At 36.1% G+C, this 25,755-nt stretch overlaps 1 protein-coding gene and 1 non-coding gene across 2 annotated transcripts; one reads left to right on the forward strand and one right to left on the reverse strand.

The window, feature by feature from the left end:
• The first annotated feature begins 2,014 nt into the window (after positions 1 to 2,014).
• LOC140169776 (sodium-coupled monocarboxylate transporter 1-like) lies at positions 2,015 to 24,619 on the forward strand. The gene is made up of 15 exons (XM_072193081.1): positions 2,015 to 2,362; positions 7,942 to 8,007; positions 8,752 to 8,803; positions 11,902 to 11,969; positions 13,967 to 14,121; positions 15,342 to 15,482; positions 16,549 to 16,678; positions 17,786 to 17,874; positions 18,784 to 18,893; positions 19,308 to 19,375; positions 19,615 to 19,701; positions 20,828 to 21,015; positions 21,716 to 21,819; positions 23,171 to 23,337; positions 23,841 to 24,619. The coding sequence occupies exons 1-15, from the start codon at positions 2,015 to 2,017 to the stop codon at positions 24,285 to 24,287; spliced, it is 2,220 nt and encodes a 739-aa protein (XP_072049182.1). The 3' UTR covers positions 24,288 to 24,619.
• On the reverse strand, positions 17,007 to 17,080 carry Trnat-ggu (transfer RNA threonine (anticodon GGU)). Its single transcript has one exon. It is a non-coding gene; the product is annotated as a tRNA-Thr (tRNA).
• Positions 24,620 to 25,755: the final 1,136 nt, after the last annotated feature.

A 25,755-nucleotide genomic window follows, 5' to 3' on the forward strand; every position in this document is an offset into this window, starting at 1 on the left:
GTGCTTGTTGGAATCCGATTCCCGGTTTGTTATACGGATTCCCCGGAAAGGTGGCAAAATATTTTAGTTAAGCACTCATAGCTTCCGAAGCCAAGCGAACAACAACAACAGTATTCATGACATAACTTTGATGAAATTACATTTGACCGTTGAACCTTAGTGGCAAATGCCAATCACTAGCCTATACAATGCGCTCAAAAATTAAACACCGGCAACAATTGTTCTTCCGAAAACAGGTAGCACTGGATCTTAAAGTCTGCATGTCCTAAATAATTATGTCACAACTATGATATAGATTGGTGGCACCGTATATCAAGTTATAAAATATACATTGTAATCTTGGTATGCTAGTGGTAGCTAATGATGATCGAGTAAAACGGACGATTTTGGACAATCTATGTCACTTTGTAGGGATTCATAAAAGAAAGTACAAATGTCGTTCAAATGTTTCTTGCAGTAACACATGGTAACATAGCACCAAAGGTCTAGTACTGCACAATGTATGAACGCTCTTTTTGTGTTATATGTATAATGCTTATCATACAATGATTTCATATACAATTATTTATATCACGATATCAATTAATAGTTCGTTAGATTATAATAGTTCGGTCATTAGTCCAATAATTGGCATTATGACCCATGCAACCCGGCGTTTACGCATTTGGTAAATACTGTAACGTATAAGGTAAATATATGCGTAAAGGCTGCACACTGACCGATTGGAGGATTTTATCTGTTGGATTTGTTGAGGAAGTGAAATTAACAAGCATACTATTGACCACTATACATTAAAAGATAAGAACTCTTTAGATAAATGTCAAATTTAGGTATTAATTGAATAGCAAAATAACACATGGGGAATTCCAAATTTGTAATATGTGAACAAAAACAACATTTTGAAAGTATTTGCCGACGAAAAAAATATTTATCGACGGAAACGTTATACAAACAATATAATCACAAAGTTGAACAAAGTAGACAATTTTACTGCACATTAGTCTCGTGCCGTTTACCGCCTTTGTCATGTTTGACTTCCAATGTGCAAGAAGACCACCCGCTGTAAAGAAGGTCACTTCGAAACTTACTGTCCACAAGCTTTAATGGCAGCGCGGAGGTGGTCACGTGTGTATTTATAAATACGTATTTATAAATATAGTTCAAGCATACTGGTTCCTTACAGTCGAAGCATACTGATCAAGTAACTGAAGTAAAGAAGTTTGAAAGTATTGACACTTCTGTGAGCAAATTGCAAAATCATTGGAGCACGCGAAAGCTTCGAAAAATAAGCAGATTATACAAAGGAGTACGGCGCTATCTTGTCAAACCCAACATGTCCAAATACCCATTATATTGACTAATTTATCACGATAGCTATGGATCTAATAGTGACAAAAAAGGTCATTGTCACCAGTTATTTCCCTTGTATGCTGAATCACGTTTGTACCCTCAAACACAAACACTGTTTAAATATTGATTAATACATATTGTTTACACGCCCAAGTTCAACCTCTGACCAAAAGAAGCACTTTTAACGAACTTATGTTTCACATAGAAACTTTCAATATATTCGAGCCCGCAGCCAGTGTGTAAGCATATCGTTAATAGTTTTTCAAATGGGACGTTTTAATTTTAGCCCCTTTACTTAGAGGGAAGATACCTTGACTTATGAACTTTGTAACGAACTTCTGTGCAATCTAAACAAAAAACTACTACGGTGTCGGTCTGAAGTGTAATTCGTATTTTCAAAGCAACAAAACACTGCCTTGTACTTCGGCGTCTTCCCACATGATATTTTTAATGTACGCAGTTAATCTAAAGCATTGGTTAAAGCAGGGGATGTTGAAACACAATTCGGGATTTATCCGGAAATATATCGAGCCTTCGTCATCAGATACAACTGACACCTGTGGAACGCCAATCCAGATGTGATTTATTTGAGTTATCAATCACTTTAATTATCATTTAGCCACATTTGATTTGTACAACTACAAAACTACTCTTAATCGTCAACATGGTGGACCAAAATGTCAGCACCTTCTCCGAGTGGGACTATGTTGTATTCGGATGTATGCTGCTCGTCTCTGCTGGGATTGGTGTCTTCCATGCTTGCGTCGGTGAAGGACAAAAAGATACGAAACAGTATCTCGTCGGAGGCCGAAGTATGTCAGGTTTACCCGTTGGCATGAGTCTAGTGGCGAGTTTTATGTCGGCAATAACAGTACTGGGAACACCTGCTGAGATCTATAATTACGGGACAATGTTTTGGTGGTTTGCGTTGTCCTATCTGATTGTTAGTCTTCTTGTAGCCTTTGTTTATATGCCATTGTTTTATAAACTACACATTACAAGTGTATACGAGGTAAGTCAAAATTGAACTGGTTCAATTTATAGAAATTGCAATTCGTTAGACATTATGTTTTAAGGTGGTACTACACCCCCTGATAAATTTTGTGACTAATTTTGCATTTAGCTCAAAAAATAACTACACACTGGTAATGTAGCTGGGATAAAAAGCCGACGAACAATTGAAAATGTTGATATTTCGTATTGACGATCAAAACACGAAAAAACAATTAGGTCTTGGGGGGGGGGGGAATGTATATCTTCAATATGGAAGGTCAAAATTTTCCATTGATCGTTGGCTTTTCATTCCAGCTACATACACTTTAAGTACATATCATTAGGTTTATAAACAGATAAAGTTTACTTCGAGGACTGTTAAATATAAAAATATTTTAAAATATCAAATTTGAATAATCTGTCATAAAATTTGTATTTAATCGGGAATTTCAAAAAAATCAAAATTAGTTGATATCTGAAGGACTCTCAGCTACCACAAAAACTACCGTCCAAACGTTCATACCAGAACCTCTAATGGCAATTAAGTTGTACAAACATGACATCAAGGGGTGGGGTGATTGCACGGAATAGAAGGTCATTAGTTCAAATCATCCTCCAAACAGGCTGCAGAAGTCATGCACATGCTCTAAATACGAAAGAATTACCTCACCAATTGGGATTGTACTTCATGCAGCTGGGGCGTGTCTGGAGGATGGTTTGAACTAATGTACACGCACTACATAACTCAAGAGAGACAAGAAGCGATAAGAGAAGGCGTGTGGAGTGGCTAACAGGATAACAAAGTCAGTTTGCTCCGTTGAATCTCATAATTTGAGTAATCTGAATGATCCTCCAGATGTGATGGAGTAGGGTGAGGTACCCCGACAGCATCCCCGTGCATACGATATTGATAATCAGGCCGACAAATCTAATTGCAACAAGTATTCATAGTCATTCAACAGCAACCACATTAAACCACCATCATACAAATTAAATTTCGGGTAAGAGACGAAAAAAAAACCCAAGCAGTTTCATCGTACAATACTGGTTTAAAAAAACCTTCCAAAAAGGCTTTTTTGGGACCAGGCTTTTGGGACCAGGCTTTTTTGGGGCGATATTTTTGCCCATCATCGGGATGAAATTCTTTAACATATTAAACCAACATTGAGAGGTCAGTTTGTTTTTTAAACTATGAGAGCATAAACAAATAAACATACCCAAGACTAAAGCCGATATGCTATATTTGTAATGTTTACACATGTCTTAAAGTGGAATCAGCATCCGTTGTGTTTGTAGGTCAATAGAGAAATTTCGACACAGTTTCTTGTTCAGACATTGTAAAAGTCCCCCACAGAACCCCATGTACTTCTGCCATTGTGGTATATTTATCCTGTTATTTTGGTTTAAAATGGACAGAAACACTTCCTGACAGTTATTACTAATATTGTTTCTCCATTTCGGGTAAAAGAATAACAAAATTAAAATTTGACGAAAACCATAATGACTTGTGTGTATCAACTGGAATAACACATTTGTCAGTAGTTTTTCTATGCTTTTCACAAAAATACGAACAAACTCCGTCATACTATGCAGACATCGGCAACATTATTTGTGCTCGACATGTTTGGATTTTTATGACGAGGAGTATATTTAATTTGCTCTAATTATTCAGTCTAGTATTTATTTTACATAAATTAATAGTCACGACGCTTTACAAGAAACGAATCCGGGGGTGAGAATCAGTAATAGGAAAGAAAGGGTTATATAAAAAAAAATACATGACTCATCAAAAACGTTTGTTTTTGGAAACTTTAAATATGACACCACGGTACATTCTTTGAAAAATAATGATTATAAGTAAAATTCGTAAGGGTGAAATAACTATTCGATATAATATTTTTAAATACTTAAAAGTATACTTAAAAGTATACTTAAAAGTATACGATACTCAAAGGAAATATTATGCTTGTTCTGGTGTTTAGCATTAGTTTATGTAGTATAAATAGTAGAGATTCAATTACTTTGAACAAGGAAATAAATAAGAATAAAAATCTAATTACATATCTGTATACAACCGGGTGTCTCAAAATAGATGTAACCTAAACAGTGTTCTTTTTCTTCAATTTTGAAAGTAGTTTTATACCAAGTAATACAGTTTTACTCTTAGCTTTCTTGAGAATCTTACAGAGTGTGATAAAGCAATTTCATTCAGGAGGTATGCCATTCAACGCAACATTATGTTTGTTCGAGTCCCCATACTTTAACAGCCCCAAACAAGTATGTCTCTATATTATTAAGGGTATACGATGTATTGTTGGTCGAAGCAGCCAAAAAGTAGTTCGCAACATCTTGCGAATGCTAGTGAGGCTTAGCAAAAATTGCATTGCTCAATTCGTAGCGAGCGTGTAGAAGAATTCAAATATCACAGATATACTTTTGTAGGTCCTGTGGTTCTTGAGTTATGTTGTAAAGAGGGCTGAAACAACAAAACTTTTGAAAAACGTACGTAACTCATTAACAACAATAAATTAAGCAAGTTTTCAAAGTATATGATTTGTAGAATGAACTTTTGCAAAACACCAAAGTGTTATTTTTCAATAACATATTGATTCAGATAATGAAACAATTTTTTTTTTTACCTCGTATACCCTTAAGACTTGTCTCAAATGTAACACACTTTTGATAATTGTTGGCATTTGTCTGTCGATTTGGTCGTAAAACAGAAATTAGATAATAGTTTTATGAAAATATTTGAATAGTTTTCCTATATTATGTTACATTTTTGAGACCCTATATTTCCTTCTTTCAGGGAAAGAAAGACCTTACTGTTAGGTTAAACACAATGTAGACGTGATGGTTGTGGTTGTGTTCAAATCGAACTGTTATTTCCCTTTAATGTTTAATAGAATATGAAACCACCGCGCCATGTAAGGATGCAATTTGTATTGGTTATAATCTGGTTTTACACACAGTAAACAAACAAATGTAATGTAAATAATCTTTAATCAAATGATATACGTTTTTCGTGCCACTTACACAAAATATTTCTCTGTTTTTATACCAATGCTATATGAAGAAAGGTAAATAGTGGAATATGGCACCAGTTGTTTGCCTGCCTGACTCAATTACCTTGTTTTGATGTTTTCATGCATCACATTACTACCTGGATACACTCCAAAAATTGTGTTTAGCGTCTTTAAATGTCACAGCACAACTGTCCATATTGAAAACCATGTTTGATTTGCGCTACAGCGATGCCCTCAATTTTTCTCGAATTTCTACTTTTTGTATGATTGTAATGCCCAATGATGTACTAATATACCCTGTGAAAGACTAAGCCTGAAATGTTTTAATAACAGTAAAATGAAGAGTTTTTATAATAAATAATAACTTTTCATCTCATATTAATTTAGTTATTCTTTTCTCAAAATGCAGAAGTAATAATAACTGTCAGGTAAGGTTTCTGTCCATTTTAAGTCGAACTAACAACAGAATATAAAAGGTGAAGTGAAAGACGACCCCCCAAAAAGAAAAAATCTGAGCAATTTTGAAATTTCAACCCTGTTGTATGAAATTTGACACTTGTTGACCCTAGGGACACTATTTGAATTTTCTACCATAGCTTACCTTTTTATACGAATGTTTTCTGATCTAAGTAATATTATAAGATCGTATATTATGGCTAATGGAAATATATGCAGACAAAGAGTTATTGCAAGTAAAGGAAAATTTAGAATTATTATATTTCAAGTTAAAGTAACTAGTATGGTACGAGAGAAAATCAGTATTTGTAATATTTTAATTGCAGTAATATCTGTATTTAATTTGTCATGTTATATTTGAAGCCAGCATACACGAGTTTCAAATTCGTGACAAATTACTCCTTTTTGAGTTCTGATTTTGAACGTTATGGAAGTTATTTTGTCCAATAATTCAAGAAACCCAAGTTTTGTGATTTTTTGCACAAAAAAATTCCTTAATTGTTTTCATAGTGCAGAATAACGCGGCCGTCAGTATTATAGTGAGATTGATAATAATGATGTTGAAAACAGCTTCGCGAAGGATTAAGTGTTATTAATAGATAGAAAATGGATCTACTAATAATAATTGTAAATTGCTGTTTTTAGTGTGCCTTTGCATAAACCATTCAAAATGCTGTTGTATTCATATTATGCGAACTCTGAATGTCAACATTTTCCCATGATACACTGCGTATGTTTGCCTCTCCCAAGCAACCGTTGGAGGCGCATCGTATTGTAAATTGACCGAGTTTGTCACGAACAAAAAAACCACACTGAGGTGATTACCCCACAATTACTCCAAGACATTTGGTGAATATCGGCGAGTTTTTACTTCCCTTAATTAGAACTACGAGTTAGAAGTTAATTAGAACCTCTAAGAACTACGAAGAGAGGGGGTTGCACCACCATCCCCAGATTTTTTATCCGTCATAAGAAATGCACGCGTTTACGCCCAAACGACCTAAGCTAATCGTAGATACATCATTGCGCTCATTTTGGTGATACAATTTTCACCCCAGCACCTTACCCAGGGGGTAGGACCGGCCATCAAAGATGACCAGGGGGTGGTGAGGTCCCAATGATTTCCATCTTGCTCTTGTCAAGTTATTTCAAGAGCTACTGACTTTTTACTTACTTGTTAGGTGAAAATATTCATTTTATATTTAGCAAAAAAATCGGTGAAAATTGCATTTATGTAGAATTTTTAGTTGAAAATCAATTTTGCCTATACTTTTATACATAGCCATAATTTCCCAAATTTGCATGGGCGCCCGCACATTATGACGTCATAGCGACATTATGTGGGGAATGGTTGTAATTATTTTGGTATTACTGGATAGAGGAGATTCATAGCTATACATAAGTACCTAATATAACTTTATAAACACCTCAAAAGAAATAAGTCCCCCTCTGAACATGTCGACTTCAGGGCTGAATGAGCCTAAATTAAAGGCAAAAACTGCCCTTTTCAAAAGTCACAAAGTAGGCCTATGCTTGTCACAAAAGTTGATTCATGGCTTGTTACTAATGGAAAACCCCATGTGTTTGAATGCAGTTTAAAATCCTCACCAAGTGAACATTTACTGAAATTACTGTAATGTGTGTCGATTCTTGATCATTCAGCCATGCAAATCCCCTTGGTGCAGAGTTCAGCACAGTGAGTTGTAAGATGGTCAGTTCCATTCCTTGTCCCAATACGCCTTGCAGTTAACAAGCATAGGCCTACTTTGTGACTTTTGAAAAGGGCACTTTTTGTCTTCAATTTAGGCTCATTCAGCCCTGAAGTCATGGAAATCTCTCATTTTCACACAGCACTTAGCAAATAGTCATATAATTATTTCAAAGTTAGTTTTGTTGGTACAAAACGAAACCTTACGATGTTATAACGACATGTTCAGAGGGGGACTTATTTCTTTTGAGGTGTTTATGACATCTCTAATTAAAAATTAAGTGGGGTCGCAACAACCCCACTCTTCGTAGTTCGTGTTACAAAATATGGCTCAGTAGTTCTAGGGTTAAAGTAAATGAATTACTATTTCATTTTCATTCTTCCCTTTTATTCTTCTATTCTACACAGTACTTGGAGCTACGATTCAATAGACATGTTCGGCTACTAGGGATGATTACATTCCAATGTCAGATGGTAGGTATGAGGCCGGTCGAGTGCAGATCCGTCGGAACTCGCTCCCTAACCCTAACCCTAACATTAATCCTAACCCTAACTAATCTCATCGTGACATCATCCAAGCAGCAAAGTTCATTTCCCATTGAAAAAGCGTTATCCGACGGATCTGCAGTCGACCATTCTGGTATTTAGGAAAATTAAGCACACATTTCATACCACCATTTTGAGGCCTCAGGTCCAGTGAAATAGTCTGGAATTGCACATAATTATGATTTCTCCATTGTCACTGATATTGCAGAATATTGCCGACATCAATACAACATTTCTGTACTATAGAAGACAATTTATCGCAATCGTATGCCATTTATGAGAATTTGGCACAATTTCCATATATTTAGTACAATCTCCAGTGATTTTGTAAAATGTAAACGTTTCTGCGATCTAGCAGAATTTAACAAAATTTTAAGTGCTTTAAAAATATTTTGTGCAATTCATTGTAATTAACAGCAGTGCTGTATATTTTGCGCATTGTCCCATTTTCCACCGGTGACATGAGACCAGGTCCTATTTTGGTAAAACTTGTTTGGCTATCTCCATCACATTTTGAAATTGCATCTTGTTCATTATTTGAACATGTTAATATAATGCGTTTCCACATAATAAAAAAATGAGTTTCAATATTAAACTTTAATTTAACACATTTTTCAACTCTTTTGCTATCGCATTTTAATATACGACGGTATTTTTGTCCTCTTTTTACAGACTTTATACATGGGTATAGCAATTTATGCTCCCGCACTTGCTCTTAATCAAGGTATACATACGAGGGTCATTCAAAAAGTTCTACCTGTTGGGTCATAACTTTTGTTTTGTTAAAGGTAGCTACTTGAAAATTTGCGTATATATAGTTCGTAATGTCACCTACAGGTGGTAAAAATATCATGTCAATACCATTTTCAGATTTTTGGGCGGGTGGTGCGGCGTGTATTCTCTGACTATTGACCTACTTTTTCACATGCCGCAGTGTTGAGAAAATATTCGTGCCGGTTATATCCCAAACACCCACAGAGGTGATAGTTTACGGCGAGTTTTGTAATTATTACTTGATTTTGATATGTAAGTAATACAATAAAGTCGTTATAGGCAGTAATGTGTTTGTGTTAAAAGAAATAACAAAAATAATTATTTAAGTAATAGAAATACTATTTGGAAATTGCAGCAAGATTTGCAGATGTTTTTATTTGAACAGTACCAGTTCACCAGTTTTCCTAGTTTTCCTAATCTTTGGGCTAAATTAATAGCAACGTGAAGGTCATATATATCATTTTATACTGACAGCTAATACAGCTTGTATGTGCATTGTGTTCAGTGTGTACATAGCTATTTACTTTTCAAATCTTGTAACAAATTATGCTTGGTGATGCTTGTATAAGGTATTATAGACAAATTACATGTATTAGAATGCATGTGCACCAGTAGAAATGGCCCAGGTTGAATAAAATAAATAAACATATGAATGAATATTTTATTCCCTGGATTATGTTTGTTGGGACAAAATAATGATATAGTTTGACGCTTTGAAATACAGTTATGTTAATCATAATAATGTTACAAAGTTAAAAAATAATATCGAAATATTGTAAAATCAAACTTTTCCCCTAATAAGTTGTATCAAAACAACATATTGAGGAAATTGATATGACAGATTTTTAAACTTTGATATGGAAAGATACCCCAGCCCTGTTGTCTCACCAGAGAAGATAAGCAGAAGTCTTTCTATCTGATGATAAAAAAAACTCTAGGTATGATTACGAAAATGTTTTAAATAACTATTATCTACAAAAGTTTTATAAGAACGTTTTATATAAAATGTTAACATAAAACGTCTTCTGTTATGATGTGAAGGGTTAATATAAAAACAGGGAAAATCTGTTCCAACTGACCAGCAGAGAACAAAGGATAAGCAATAGATAAGATTAAAATCAGGCAAAATATGACACAACCTCCAATGGGGGAATAACAAACGTATAAACGTATAAAGTTAAAAACTCTTTTAACTTTGTTTATACGTTTTGTGTTATTCCCCCATTGGAAATCGATGTTGTGTCATATTTTCCCTGTTTTTAATTGTGAAGACTTACTCATTCTTTCATTTCTCTTGACAATTTTTCATTTGCCTGCCCTATTCCTTTTAAAGGAATTTTTATTGTAAGTGACCTGAGAAACACAGTAAGATATGGTACACCGGAAACGGTGATGCATCTTTGGATATTGCATTTGAAAACATGCATGCAGCCAATGTACGAACTTCCCTCTTTATGCAAAAAAATCATATTAGTAACAATATAAATTTTGAATGAATATACACCTTACAGTCCAAAACATCATCTGTGACTGAAAAAGTAAACTTTTAATGGACAGAAATTAACCAGAATTCCAATTTTTGGAGGGATATCTTGTAACATCTCAGGTAATGATAATCAGCTTAGTGTCCATCCCTACAGCGTAACTTTTCTAGCTGCACTTTTAGATAAAATACAAAAGTTAAAGCTACTATAACACATTTTTCAGTCAAAAAAGTAAATTTAATTCCTTTTGTGATCTATTGTGGTATTTTATTCCAAAGAAAGCGACATAATGCCACCATTTTACACCATGTTTTATTAAAGTCAATATCTTCATAAACTGTGTTTGTGGTCATTTATACTAAGTTTATTACACTGGCTATTTGTTCTATTAGTTTTGTGCATATTAATGTCCATCATTTTCAGTTTGTGGCAATCTTTTAACCAGTACATATAAATTTATGATTATTCTTGTGTTTTAAACAGTTTTTACTGTATAACATGACCAAATCGAATAATTATGGGATCTTCAACACACTGTACTTGAGACGCCTTTGTAAATATTGTACATATTTTGACCGTTTCCGGTGAACAATATCTTACTGTGGTTTTCAGGTCACCAACAAAAATCTAAAAAAATTATACCACCTGTAGGTGACATTAGGAACTATATGTATGCACATTTTCAAGTAGCTACCTTTAACAAAACAAAAGTTATGACCCAACAGGTAGAACTTTTTGAATGACCCTCGTAAAATAAAAAATACATATAATAATTGTTGGAAAAGAATGGAAATAAAGTTTAAGACTAATTTGTACTTTAAAGATATGTCGTTTTATTTCGCATGCTTTGAAGGAGCTTATAAATGTTTTACAGACACCAAACTACGAAACGTCGTCCAAAATAAATTCAAATAATGTTATTGATATCACAAGTGTGGTACATCTCTAACAAGTCATCATGTGTTTATTGAATTTCGTCACTTAAAACCAGTTTCTTAAGATTTTACAATACTGTGCTTGACAAATTACTAAATATCTACGAATGACTTGTTATTGTTGTTTAAAATTTTTTTTTTAATGTTACCGACATACTAGCTTAATTTCAGATAATCCAACCCGAAGCTTCCAAATAATGCTTTATCAGTTTTAAAGGGTGTCTCCGGCAATCATAACATTATGCCTTATATTTTAGAAAAATAATTATCAAGCACTAATCAAACAAACTCGACATTAAAAACGAATAGAAACAGTCGGCTCTCAAAACGCGATATTCAAAATTCCCGCGCCGAAATTGTCTAAGTGCAATAACATAATGGTTATTTGTGCTCAATTGTCGTCAGCCTTCACTGTATTACTCAGGGACGTCATTGCACTCGATAGTTTCGGCGCCCGGGACTTTTGAATATCGCGTGTTGAGAGACGGATGTTTTTATTCGTTTTTATGGTCCTATGATAAATAAAACCACGTGATTCGTGCTTGATAATTATTTTTCTTACACATAAGGCATAATGTTTTGATTGCCGGAGACATCCTTTTAAAACTTATAAATCTCGTATATTTCAGTGACCAATTTTCCACTGTGGGGTACCGTCTGGGCGCTTGGTATTGTTTGTACATTTTACTGCACAATTGTAAGTATTTATATTTATGCGTCGTAATGGCTGTATTCGAAAGCTGTGAATACATTATTATTTAGACGTCTGTCTGAAACTATTTTGAAACGGTCCGACAACATGCATAATACAGACTTGACATTTAATATGGAATATTTCTTCACGAAGTGCCAAGACTAATCTGAAAGGGTTCAGCATAAACCGCACGGTTTAAATATTTATTAGGGTGTGTCGGGAGATGATGTCAAATAATTTTGATAGAAAATGTACTTTCCATGAGTTTACATTATGGTGTTCATAATGTAGTGCATTTGCATGATTTGCGGATTTAAGGAGGCTGAATTTGAGCTTTGTGAGGGACACAATTTTGGACTTAATACCACATTGTTCTGTTATTATCAAATTTATTGGAGTTTGAGGTGATTTTTCCTGAACTTAGCAGTTGGCATTTGTCACAGCTGAATGCACATGTAATGTTCCATTTTTTAAATGGAAGGAGCTAAAAATATAGCTCTTCAAAGTGATACGAACTCAGAAAGTTGGAATGTCCCCCACTGGGGTCAAATGTCATAAAATTACGTACAAAAACAACTGCAAGGATTCCTGGTTGTCCAATGAACTCACGCTGTTAAGTTTAAAACACTTGACCCCAGGGGTGAATTAAAATTTTTCAAAAGCTCCCTACCACATTCAAAACTGGTACATTTACAAGTGCATTCAGCTGTGACAAATGCCAATTGCTGACAAAGTTCAGGAAATATCATCTCAAACCGCAATAAATTTGATAATAACAGAACAACCTCGCATAAAGTTCGAAAGCTCATATTCAGCCATTTTAGGCAAATGCACTAGATTATAAGCAACATAATGTAAACCCATGGAAAGCACATTTTCAATCAAAATTATTTGACACCATTTCCCGACACACCCCAATAAATATTTAATCCGTGCGGTTTATGCAGAACCCTTTCAGATTAGTCTTGGCATTTCGGGAAGAAATATTCCATACTAAATGTCAAGTATGTAACGCACATAAAGGACTACTCTTTGGCCCGCAGAGTGTGTTAAAACTATATATTATTTATTCAAATTGGTACAACGCATGTCGGAAGTAGTTTCGATAACCGATTCGAGTCATTTTGGGAATTAGATAGATTGGGCCGACATCATGACTGAAACTCATAACTGCGACCATTATCAAAATGGCAATGGGCAAATATCAGCAGCCTCAGCAGGCAGTATCTGGCCACATATTGGTTGAATATAAACCTTTAAAAATCAAGATCGGAAAAGATCTGAAAACCGCAGTATAGGGGGTCACATTTGCGCACAATGAATCAAGCAGAATCACATACCCATTTGAGTGAAAATACAACGTATTTAGCCAAAATCAACATGAGTCATCACGGAGAAATATTTTCTAAAGGTATTGAACTAACACTTTTGGAACTTCTCAATGTGACAGTAATAGAAAGATAAATACAAATGTTTGTCGTCTGCGGCACACAGGGCCGGATTTACCATAGGGCCAGATTGCCCTCTGCAGTGTGCATCTTCCAAAAAATTGCAAAATTTTGCGCGCTTGGCGCGCACTGGCCTGTTATATGACAAAATTCAGCTTCAATTCTGGCGAAACTAGTCTAAAATGTCGCGCGTAAATGTCCGAGTAAAAACTTAAAAACTTGGCCACTTGAGTGCACATGCCTTCCTCACGGTGAGTTTGGGGCCTCCAAATTTTGGCCTGGCCCAAGGCCCCAAAAAGGTAAATCCGATTTGATTTGGTCTTTGTGCTGTCTTCACAATGTTAATATCAATCTCTTGCACAAGCCATACCCAAAGCTTGACCTTTCTGTGTCTTTCACACAGATTTGTGTTCAGACGTAACTTCGCGTTTACGTTAGCGTCGATGACCCAGAATTGTAAACAGGGTCATCCATATAAACTTCGGAAAACTTCGATTTGAAAAGGTTTATTTATTAGATCGCAATACATCGCAATGTTATATTGTCTTTCAGGGTGGTATTAAGGCGGTGATCTGGACAGATGTGTTTCAACTCACAGTAATGGTTGCTGGATTTCTTATGATAATCGTCAAGGGAAGTATTAATGCTGGAGGGTTGACTGAAGTATGGAGGAGAGCTGAGGAAGGAGGAAGAATCGATTTCGTACAGTAAGGGTCATTATACATTAATGTTCTTACATTATGTCACTTTCGCCTTAAAGAAAGATTGCATTTTCACTTTTCAACTTGTATTCCGCCTGCGGTTTTTTATCTGTCACTTAGGTGACTATAATAGCCATGGGCATTACGTAACCTAGATGGGGCAATGAGTTACATAAGGTAACGGTATTCAAGTTAATGTACTTTACAACTTGTGTTCCGCCTGCGGTTATAGCGTAACCCAGATTGGGCCATGACATTCTCACTACATTGGGTACTGTCACTATTTACTAATTTGAGTTATTGCCATTGAATAGGCTGAAAAGTTCGTGGAAATAGAAATATTCTTGAAGACAATTGTAACGTAATGACATGCGTTTTTCTATCGCGACATACAATGCGTTTACTGTTATGTTCCTGGTGAGATTTTCCACCCATATCATTAAATTTGCTCGGAGCTTTCAGTTGTTATAAATGTCGACGTCTGCCGCATGACAACATTATGTCGAAACAGTATAAACGAATGTAAAAGGAAATAGTAATTTACAATATAATGATCTTCTATTTTGTTTAAATAAAGAATTCAAATGTGCCGTAGTTCTCGGTTTACAGTTTTGGAGAGACGCTACTTTAATCTGGCGTGCCTGAAGTCGAGATATAGCTATGCAATTTTCTACGAATTGATAGTATACAAATATTAACTGTCTATGAGTGTGATGGTCGAAATATGATCACGAGGTGAAAGATGCATTGTTCCATTCCACGAGCCGGAAAGGCGAGTGGAATGGAACAATACATCTTTCACCGAGTGATTATATTTCGACCATTACACGAATTTAAGACAGTTAATATTTGTTTTATATCACTCATACATAAATTCTATTACTGAAAATACTATTTAAGGTAGGAGATATATTTTTTCATCAACATAACACCATGTTTGCCGTGATATACTTCACATTTTTGGGTCCACCCCATAACTAAATCGGCGAGTCTAAGAGTCAGCGCACGGCTTGGCGCAGGCGCAGTACGGCGCAGCACTATCATGGTAAAGACTATCACACAGAGAGGCTGATGGTAAAAATGATAAATGGTAATCAACCAATGAACTGTCTAGAATTTATGTATGAGTGATATAAAAGCTAAAGCTACACGCGTTAGTTGGTAGAATTAGTAATAATTCTTGCGTCATTGTCTGACTGTGTGTTTCTTTTATTTTACCATTCCAGTTTTGAGGCTGATCCTCGAATTCGTCATACGTTTTGGTCCATCTGTGTTGGAGGCACTCTACTTTGGTTAGCCGTATATGGCGTCAATCAGTCACAGGTTCAGCGATATCTCAGCTGCAGAACACTACAGCAAGCAAGGATGTATGTATGATAGACCTCCTTTTAGGACTTTGTATTTATTTTAGTATTTTTGGTTTGGGTGTTGTTGTATCACCGTTATACATATTTCTCCTTTTAGTGTTATATAAAACGCTATACTAGTAGTTTACCAGATAGGAATGGTAAATTGGTTCTGTGGGATTTCATGCCTTACGGTCTCAATTTTTAGTCAAAGTCCTACGTTCATCAAGCATCGTAAGCATCTAAAATAGTTTTGTGTGTAAAATGTTATTTCATGGTTTGTAATTAAGACTTTCCCCAACAACAGATAAGTTCAACGTGGCACTAACAATGTCTCTTACCTTTCAATTTGATAGCTTTTTGTCTTCAAATTCATGCCTGGTCGGCAGGAATTATTCAATTTATTACAATAAGGCATTGTTTTTATGTGATATTTTCGAGGCATCCCACGCATCCCTTTTAAAGCAGGAAACTGGTATTAGCTAGCTAGAAGACCACTCGTCCACATTAAACTCTACAAAATAGCCCCAAATGTCCATTTTGGGAAAGTCCGCATTTTGGAAATTCCGCACCCACCTGGTTACGGGCCTGGTGGTGGTTTATGAAATATACAAGGTATTCATACGAGTTTATCATTTAGTCAGGTAGAACTTGCATATGAGTGTAAAGTTACATATGACTAAAATGATAAATATTGACATCTGAGGTGTATTGAATAAGAATATAACGGGTGCCAAACGGGCATCCTTGCGCATGCAGAGATATCCAGAGTCAAAGTTTATACAGGTGTCAAAACTCAAAACTGTTTCAATTTCGTTAAAACATGTTCCAAAATATTCCTCAGGCCACAAGGATTTAGAAAATAGTATAGTTTGACCTACCTACGACACAAATCTGGAGTTATTGGGGGGAAGGTCAAAGGTTGAAATTTGGGCTCAAAATGGTTTAAACGAATTTTGTACTCTCAACATGTTAAGTATCAACTTTAAATAAGAAAATATTAGTCATACGCCACTTTACACTGAAGGGAAGAGAACCAAAGGCTACTAGACTAATTCACCACATTTCAAACATCTCTGTTTTTCAGCTCGTTGTATTTCAATATCTTTGGCCTAGCTGTCGTTATTACGGGAGCCGTTTTAGCAGGGCTTGTAATGTATGCCGAGTATCGTAATTGTGATCCATTTTCAGCAGGATGGGTTAAAGCTACAGACCAGGTATGGATGATGTCATGAAATAATTTAACTGTTACTTTATACCCCGTGCTCCAATGACGCTTCGCCATTGCATAACTAGTTTATAATCTCTTTTCGTAATATATTTGGTGAAAGAAGTTTCCGTAATTTTTAGTGTTTATTGGGCGACTGGAATTGACTATTAAAGAGTAATTACATGACTCCGAAACGAACAAAAGAGTAGTTGTATATAATTCTATTAACATTTTATATATTTTGGGTAAAGTTTAGCAACTATTGGTCATATTATGAGAAAGGTTTTTAACACAAGTCAACACATACATAAATGACAGCCAGTGAAAAAATTTCACTGACTATCCAGGATTTGAACCTGGGACCTTCGGATCACCGGACCGATGCTCTACCAACTGAGCTAATAAGTCAGATGGAGAAGAGCAGTGATGTTATCATCTATTATGCCTTCAGTTCAATACCCGCCCTCTATCATCTTCTCATCCAAGAAGCTTTCACTGGCTGTCATTTATGTATGTGTTGACTTGTGTTAAAAATCTTTCTCATATTTAATTTACCACATAGATTAAACTTTATTTCTCCGTATTGGTCATATTGTGTATTGCTCAATGGTGATTAGCTAACCAAAGCTCGAAACTTCATCAGGATATGATAGGGAGTCAGAAACAAAACAAATAATTGCAACTATGCTAATATAAGTAGTGAAATATTATATTTCAATCAGTTGTTTAATAATTACATATTTCGGATCTTTTTTTTAAACTAATATTTGGCCCTAAAATAGCATTTTATTGTCATTTGATGACCGGTATCTATAGAGTACATGTTTGCACCAAACTTCTGTGTGAAATACAACCCCACTACCATTTTTAGTTTTTAAAAGTTTCAATTATATTCAGCCATTCTTGGTATATAGGATGCACCAATGTATTAATAATCTAAGGGATGCACAATGATGACAAAGTGCAAACTGTCACTAGCTGAATTTATTGTATGAGGTTTATAACGGAACGAATAAGCCATGGTGGGTGTTTTTTAAATATCGAATAAACACTCCCAAATACAATGTTTGTCTTTCTAATATATGTAAGCTGCATATTTCTATTGCATTTTCAGCTTATACCATACATGGTAATGGATATATTGGGCCAATATCCAGGGCTTCCCGGTGTCTTTGTTGCTGCTATGTTCAGTGGTGCTTTGAGGTACATTATTTCCCTTCATACTGATATAGATTATTCTTAACATTTAAATTTTAGGGCCTGCTACACTGTAAACAATCCTAGTTTTCACACCATTTAAGTAGCGTTAATTGTATAAGGTACCAGAACCAAGTTTGTGTGATCTTTAGATCGACCGTCGATGCTGCTTCGATGTTTGTAATTAATGAACCATCAACTAGTTATCAGAATTACTGGTCAATTTGTATTGATCAATTATCATTACATGCATCGATTCATATGTAATCACAAATAACAATAGTCAATTAAAAGGACATTTCGTGATCCACAGCCTCATCCCCACTTTTCTCAAAAAAAGTTGAGATTTTTATATCACTGGAAACCTCTGGCTACATAATGTTTATGTACAAAATATTTCTTGCAGATTAATTCGTTTAGCAAAGATATCGTGAAATTTGAATTTCGTTCTGGTATACAAGAACAAAATTACAACACATTGTCTATGGAGCAGTGTAATACACATAGTGATGCATAACTCGCAAACGCAAAATCGGAATCAACTGAAATTTTGGGAATATGCTTTTTTCGTGGATATGTACTGAAAAAAAGGATGCTAGGATCACGAAATACGCCTTTTAATTGAATTTATAAATAATAAGTATCGATGGTCGATCGAAAGATTGAACTAATTTGCTTCTATTGCCTAAGTGTCTGCTTAAGAAACATATGAAGAGCTTTGTTGCAAAACTCCTATATCCACTTGAGCAATTTTGACAACACATACAAAATCACTGATATAAGGGGGTTTCAAATGTTTCAAAACCTATTAAAAGTAAACATAGCTATGTTGACTTATGAGTAAGTTAGACCTTTAGTAAGTCCTTTTTCTTTAAGCCCTCAATATTAATGATTGACACTTTTCCTGGTGAACAGCACGGTTTCCTCGGGTTTGAATGCACTGGCCGCGGTAGTAGCAGAAGATGTTGTGAAGCCATTCTTTAATCCTAGTGAATCGAAGTATACCTGGATCACCAAGGGGCTTGGTACGATACGTTCATTTACATCCATATTTATGTTTCTTTTGAATTTATGGGATTGCACTCGCTCTTATATTTCATGAGAAATAAATTTAGTAAAAATCCACATTAGATATAGGAGATATAAAAAGGCTCCAGCCGATATAGCTCTGTAATTAATTAATTAATTGATTGATTGATTGATTAATTGATTGATTGAGTGAGTGAGTGAGTGAGCGATTGATTGATTGATTGATTGATTGATTGATTGATTGATTGATTGAGTGAGTGATTGGTTGATTGATTGGTTGGTTGATGAGGGATGTGAGTGTTAATGGAATGCATGAATTTATTTATTTATTTATTTATTTATTTATTTATTTATTTATTTATTTATTTATTTATTTATTTATTTATTTATTTATTTATTTACTGTTGCAGCTTTAAGTTACGGCTTAATTTCAATCTTAATGGCATACGTTGCGTCTGCACTAGGAGATGTGTTGTCGGTAAGTATTGTTTGGCCTATTATTTTTTATTTTGTAGGGGTGTGTATGGGTATGAAATGCGGGTGTGCGGGGTGTATATGTGAAACTAGTCAATAATTTTGTCTCACAAAATTCTTGTAAGCTCTTGTAAGACCTCTGTAAGTTTGTGTAGAAAGCAACAATAAGTTATACATGTATTTTATGATAAGCGTCATGTATTTACAAGTTTAAAAACTTGTAAGCTTTGCGTTCTATTTCAGGCTGCTTTAAGTATATTTGGCATGGTTGGGGGACCTTTACTGGGACTCTTTACATTAGCTATGTTCTTTCCATGGTGTAATTCAAAGGTGAGTGCATCGGAAACAAACTAACAGCAGATGAAGATGACTAAAAAAGTCGTGTTCACACGGTCGGACATAAGTGAGTTATTACCGGTAATAAGTGACTTACAACCGGTAATAAGTGACTTACAACCGATAATAGTGACTTAATTCCGACCGTGTGAACACGACTTAAGAAGGAGGAACAAAATGCGATGATAGCTATAAGAACAAAAAATAATGACGAAGATTACGAAGACCAAGATGATGACGACAGTGGGGATGATTATGGTGATGTTCATGATGATGATGATGATGATGATGATGATGATGATGATGATGATGATGATGATGATGATGATGACGATGACGATGATGATGATGATGATGATGATGACAACGAAAATTATGACGATTATGACCACGACGACGACGGTGATGATGATGATAACGTTGATATTGAAAATATCGATGATGTTGAAGTTTTTTTTATTAAACCTGATGATAACGACGACGACAACGCTAATGAAAATGATGATGGGTGATGATAAGGACAATGACGATTACGATGGCGACGACAACGAAGTTGATGATGACACTTTCGATCAGCAATACACATTATATTGATAGAAAAACGCTCTTATGGATAAGACTTATTAAATTACTTTTTCTGTTGACAAGGGGCAGCCTTCAGTGAACGGCTCTTTTCAGAGCCACCAAACATTTAAATTTAGCAGATAGGCAAGGTCTGCTTGTTTCTGTAGACAATGGGCAGTTTTCAGTGAACGGCTCTTTTCAGAGCCACCAAACCTTTAAAATCAGCAGATAGGCGAGGTGTGCTTGTTTCTCTAGACAAGGGGCAGTCTTCAGTGAACGGCTCTTTTCAGAGCCACCAACACCTTTTATATTAGCAGATAGGCGAGATCTGCTTGTTCTCTGTTGACGAGGGGCAGTCTTCAGTGAACGGCTCTTTTCAGAGTCATCGGTAGGCAAGAGGCGGTCTACATGTCTCATTCTTAAGTACTTTGTCTTGAAGAAGTCAGAACTACTCCTGACGAAAGCTTGACAGTTCTAAACTTGTCCGACGGCGAACCCGCTAAAAACCCACTAATTCTTATTAAATTACTTCCCATTTTTTTCATGAACTAATCAGGGTGCTATCGCTGGCTTGCTTGGAGGTCTCGGGTTCTCATTTTGGGTTGGTATTGGCGCCATAATAAACCCACCACCTGTAATGAAGCTCTATTTGTCAACGGAAAACTGCTCATCTTCTGCAACTACACCACTGCCGTACACAACCACACCTCAACCTATGACGTCACCATGGACTCCAGAACCACCGTTGGTATTCTTTATGTCTTCATGCTTCCACACACTTTCCTTCTCTGTTACTTTCTTTTAACGCCTTCTCCTTCTCTTCGCTATCTCCCTATTTCTCCGCAGTGTCTTTGTGCACGTCTAGTTTTATTTGTTATTTTTTGAATCGTGATCTAAATCTGAACAAATGCTCGTTTTTAACATTATAGTTTATACAGGCTGTGTCAAATGGGCTATTCCAGAAAATAAATGCACACCCCCTATAGAGGAGTAACTTTTTAATCAAAGAAATGTCTGGATTTCCAAGGCTGCTTTATGAAAACGACTGGAATTGCGGTTGCCAATATTGCTTGAAAAAGCTTGGAAATCCAATTAAAATGAAAGAAAAATCACGGAAATGTCTAAAATGACCTCTCAAATTCAGGACTTTGGATTATTTTTGTGTGGATTTGTTTCGTCTTTGGACACTTTAAAAGTCTGGATTTCAAACAATCACGACTGGACAAAAAGTCTGGAAATCCGAACTCTTCTATAGGGGGTGTGCATCAGTTACCAGTGAGTATGGTCAAACTACCGCATCAAAATGCAACATACGATTGAAGGTTATTAATATTTCAAAAGGATCCGATGTTGCATTTGGAAGAGCATAAAATTGACGTGTACCAATGATTTTGTAAGAACCTGCATTTTCGTTCCAATGATCATCTTGTTCATAATTATTCAGGACTGGTTTGGAGGATTGGTGGTACGGCATGAGCTACCTGTGGTATAGCGGAGTGGCGGTAGGGTCGGTTCTTGTCATCGGATTGACCACAAGCTTTTTAACAGGTTAGGGCAAGCTAGTGTATGCATAGTCCGCCGGGGGAGGGGAGGGAGGGCCACCATCAATTATTTTTTGTTGGGTATGTTCCTGCAATTGGAAATCATGGGTGTTTGGGAGCTCGCGGTTTATAAAAAAAAAAAAGGGTATTTCGGAGCTGCGAACTGGCAATATCATGGGTCTTTCAGCGCTCTAGTTTGGTACATTCAGCATTGTTCAGGGTCCTTCGGAGCTACGCGATCCTGTATCCCACGTCTTACATTACAGTTGCCGTTGCGCCAAAAGAAGCGGTAATTTCGCCGAACCATTTACCCCCTGCAGGGAAAAATGTGACGCTGCGGCGAAACGGCGAAGTAAGATGTAACTGGGACAAACCTAATAATATACGTAGTTAATTTCAGCTTAGAAACAAAAATCAGAACAGAAAAAAGAAAGCGCTGTTTTGTTCTGTCTGGTATTTAGTCTCGGGCTTGTTGCAATGGATAAACGCATGCTGGCACGTACTAATGTTAGTTTAATAATGTACAAATTCTTATTAGGCCTAGTGTGAATCGTTTTTGAAACGAGAACAAATTAGGTACATGCCTTGAACCCTTGGCAATATTGTTGTATGAAGTCCATAACCGTCTTCAGTAGATGGTTTGTTTTTGAAGTTCTCTGATATTGGTATGACATTGGGCTCAACGAAAAGGCCTATATTCTTTGGACACGTATCTGTTAATACAGTAATCTATACGATGATTTTATTTTTTGATGGATCATCTAGAAAGGATAAAATTCAAATTGAAAAAATATTCTAAAGTATGACTTGTTGTACTACGTATCTGTTACAAGTTGGTAATATATAGTATGTCCATGCATGTGTATAATGTTTGTGTGTGGCTACATAATTATATGTATTTATGTTGATAAACTGCCGAATGGTGATTCGTGTTTGTGTATGAATGCTCTTAAATTGGTGAACAGTGGATCTCTAGTAGAGATTCAGAGGGCAGTATATCCATGATATAAGTAAAGATTAGCGGAGCAGTGCCGCGTCGACGGATCCCTTTAATGTTCGCCAATTCAGAGAATTGATGCGTGACACAAAATTAACAAATAGACGACCCAATAAGCTTCTTGTGTTCTTGTGGGAGGGGGGGGGGGGTGCTGACCTTTGTCTTTGTTGAGATCTTGGTTAGCGGCGGCGATATAAATGGCTTCCTTCACTCCCCTCTGGTACCATCTGGGGTCCGTGTCTACTTCTTGAGGATCAAAGGTGTGTTTGGCAGCTTTCGTGTGGGCGCCAACAGGTGCTCAAAAACTCACAAAGATATGAAAGAAACGTTCATTCATCATACAATTTTTATTTTACATCAGGTGCACAAAAGCCGTCCGAATTAGAGCCAGGTCTCATCTCACCAGTCTTTGATATAGTCATGTGTTGTCTGCCGGCCAAATGGAGACGAGCTTTATGGTGTGGAGTCAGACATGACGAGGAAGATACAGGTGCTTATGAAATGAAAGTTAATGGGACTCCATCTCAGGTGCGTAGATGTTGTCACTTGTTGGCATGGCAATGGTGGTGCTAAAAATGGTTAAACGAGGACATTCCAGGGGCTTAACCAAGGGAATTTTTTTAAATTTAAATCGGGGCCCTTTATGGCTGTGATTCCTCGAAGTTAAGTGGTTGGCATTTCTCAATGACTTTCGGCAAAGGAGCTGGCTGGTTTACTCGCATTGACATTACGCTATGAAACAGAAAATGTCCATAATTCTGCGTAAATTTCAAAAAGTTACTTTGCTTATTGCTTAATTTACGCCTGCCAATTTACCCAAATTGTCATCCATTGTCTGTTTGGAAACTAAGGTTTATTTGGTAATAGCACATATTTCAGAGAGAGAATTCACCAATATGTTATATTAACACGTATATATTTGAATAATAAAGAACTACACTCTTAGTTGGGTGTTAATAAAACAGGAAATATTAACAACTGATAGCTAGTAAAGTGATTGTTACAATTTCATTGTTTCTTGTTTCCTCCAGAAATTTGTCAAAACTCTTCCAATCGGTACACCAGCATCTGATATTGACAGCACACCTATGGTTACGACGTCAGATATAGGAGTATGGACTGGAGATGATAAGGAGTACTTCCGGGTCAACCGGAAGCCAAGAGACCGAAAACATGACAATATCCCTGAAATTGATTTACATCATGCACAAGATGAGTCGATACAAGTCGGCGAACATTACGACACAAAAGATGAAGAAATTCAAGCAAATGAAAAATTCGATCAACAAGATGAAGAAATTCAAGTAGACGAGGCTGTACAAAGTTCGTCCGGAGTAGCAAACGAAGCATTTGATTTGAAAGATGAAGAGAGTAAGATAGATGAGACTGTAAAGGACGATGCCACTAATGATGACGCTAATGGCTGGGATGACGAGGAATGGGATGACGATGATAGTGGTGGGGACACCTATATGTGATATTCTCACTATGGACATTCGTAGAGTTATTTTTTTCAAATACTTATTTACTGGACACAAGACCTGCAAGATGGTGAGGTTCTTTTAGATCAAAGGTGGTCCCGAAGGAAACCAAAATTTGATAGAAAAACAATGCACATAGAAAAAGCTTTATATGGTCGTCCCTATTACAATTGTAGATACATAACCCCATACGCACAAATCATGTAAAGTTCTGTCCAACTTTTACAAAAACATAAAGTTCCTCTTTTTTGTTTTAAAAACAAAAAGATGCAATTTGTACTTGTCATTTTAGAATCGTGCACGGGTTCTTAAAGATGGGAGACATTAATGTCTTCTTTGGGGGGGTGTTTATTTAAGAAATAAAGGTAATGCCGTAACCTTTCCACCCAAATAATATGCCCGAGATAGTAAAAACGTAAAAATGAGAGGCGCAGCCCAACGTTTTGACACATTTATTTGGGTGTAAATGATAAAACAGTAACCTTTATTTCTGTTCTTTTACCCAACTATAGTGTGATTTTCAATCATTTATGGTCGTGAGCCCAGCCAATTACTGTCTGTTGTAGTGAGGGTAATAGAATTGTACTTTGTGATATCATAACTTTGATGTATTAATAAATACTGTAAACCATCCGTAGCATGGTTGTGTCACCCAAAGACAAACCTAAAACTCTGGATCGCACTGGGACAATAACATCAAGTGTCAGGATTTCCCAAAACTGAGCGTTCACTGTCCAAGCGTGTATCTGAGCACAAACGCGAAGCGTCACCTGTTGGTGCCCACATGAAAGCTGCCAAACACACCTTTGATCCTCAAGAAATGCAAATTTTAGACACAGGCTCTAAATGGTACCAGAGGGGAGTGAAGGAGGCCATTTATATCGCCGCCGCTAATCCATATCTCAACAAAGACATGGGTCTGTACCCCTCCCCCTCCCCGCCTACAAGAAGTTAATCGGGTCATGTGCCTTGGGATCAATACCCAGGTCACGTGATCCGATTCGCGCTACAACGTCTAGTACCAGCAATCCACAAGTGCTGAAGAAGTGAGCTTGGATGAGCCACGAAAATTACACGTGAGTGTTAATTCAATTGCTTGTGTGAATTGGTCAAAATTTACACTAATATTATTACTGTAAACTATTGTAAATTTTGAAACAATTAAAGAGTAAATTAAAATCAATGTGTTTTCTACTTTCCTGTGATATCTTTATTACGAAATAAAATATGAAATGTAACCTAAGAAGTGTCTAAAATACATTTTTGTAATCTTATGTTATTATTTTTTAATTGCGTGGTTAAAATTAATCATATTCAACACACTTGTATAAAATTATTACACACCCCACCAACATATCCTCACTCCACACACACCCCCACACCTTCACAAAAAAAACCCGCTACACCCCTAACACATCACACTCTTCCCCGTACACACCACACATTTCACATCTCTACACACACC

This window comes from Amphiura filiformis, chromosome 14 (genome assembly GCF_039555335.1).
Source record: "Amphiura filiformis chromosome 14, Afil_fr2py, whole genome shotgun sequence".
In the NCBI taxonomy this organism is placed as follows: domain Eukaryota; kingdom Metazoa; phylum Echinodermata; class Ophiuroidea; order Amphilepidida; family Amphiuridae; genus Amphiura; species Amphiura filiformis.

Excerpts from the sequence above, each read along its gene's own strand:
- LOC140169776 (XM_072193081.1), top strand. The coding sequence starts at position 2,015 with ATGGTGGACCAAAATGTCAGCACCTTCTCCGAGTGGGACTATGTTGTA. Across the intron at positions 18,894-19,307 it reads CTGGATCACCAAGGGGCTTG|CTTTAAGTTACGGCTTAATT; the intron begins GTACGATACGTT and ends TTACTGTTGCAG. Across the intron at positions 19,702-20,827 it reads TTCCATGGTGTAATTCAAAG|GGTGCTATCGCTGGCTTGCT; the intron begins GTGAGTGCATCG and ends TGAACTAATCAG.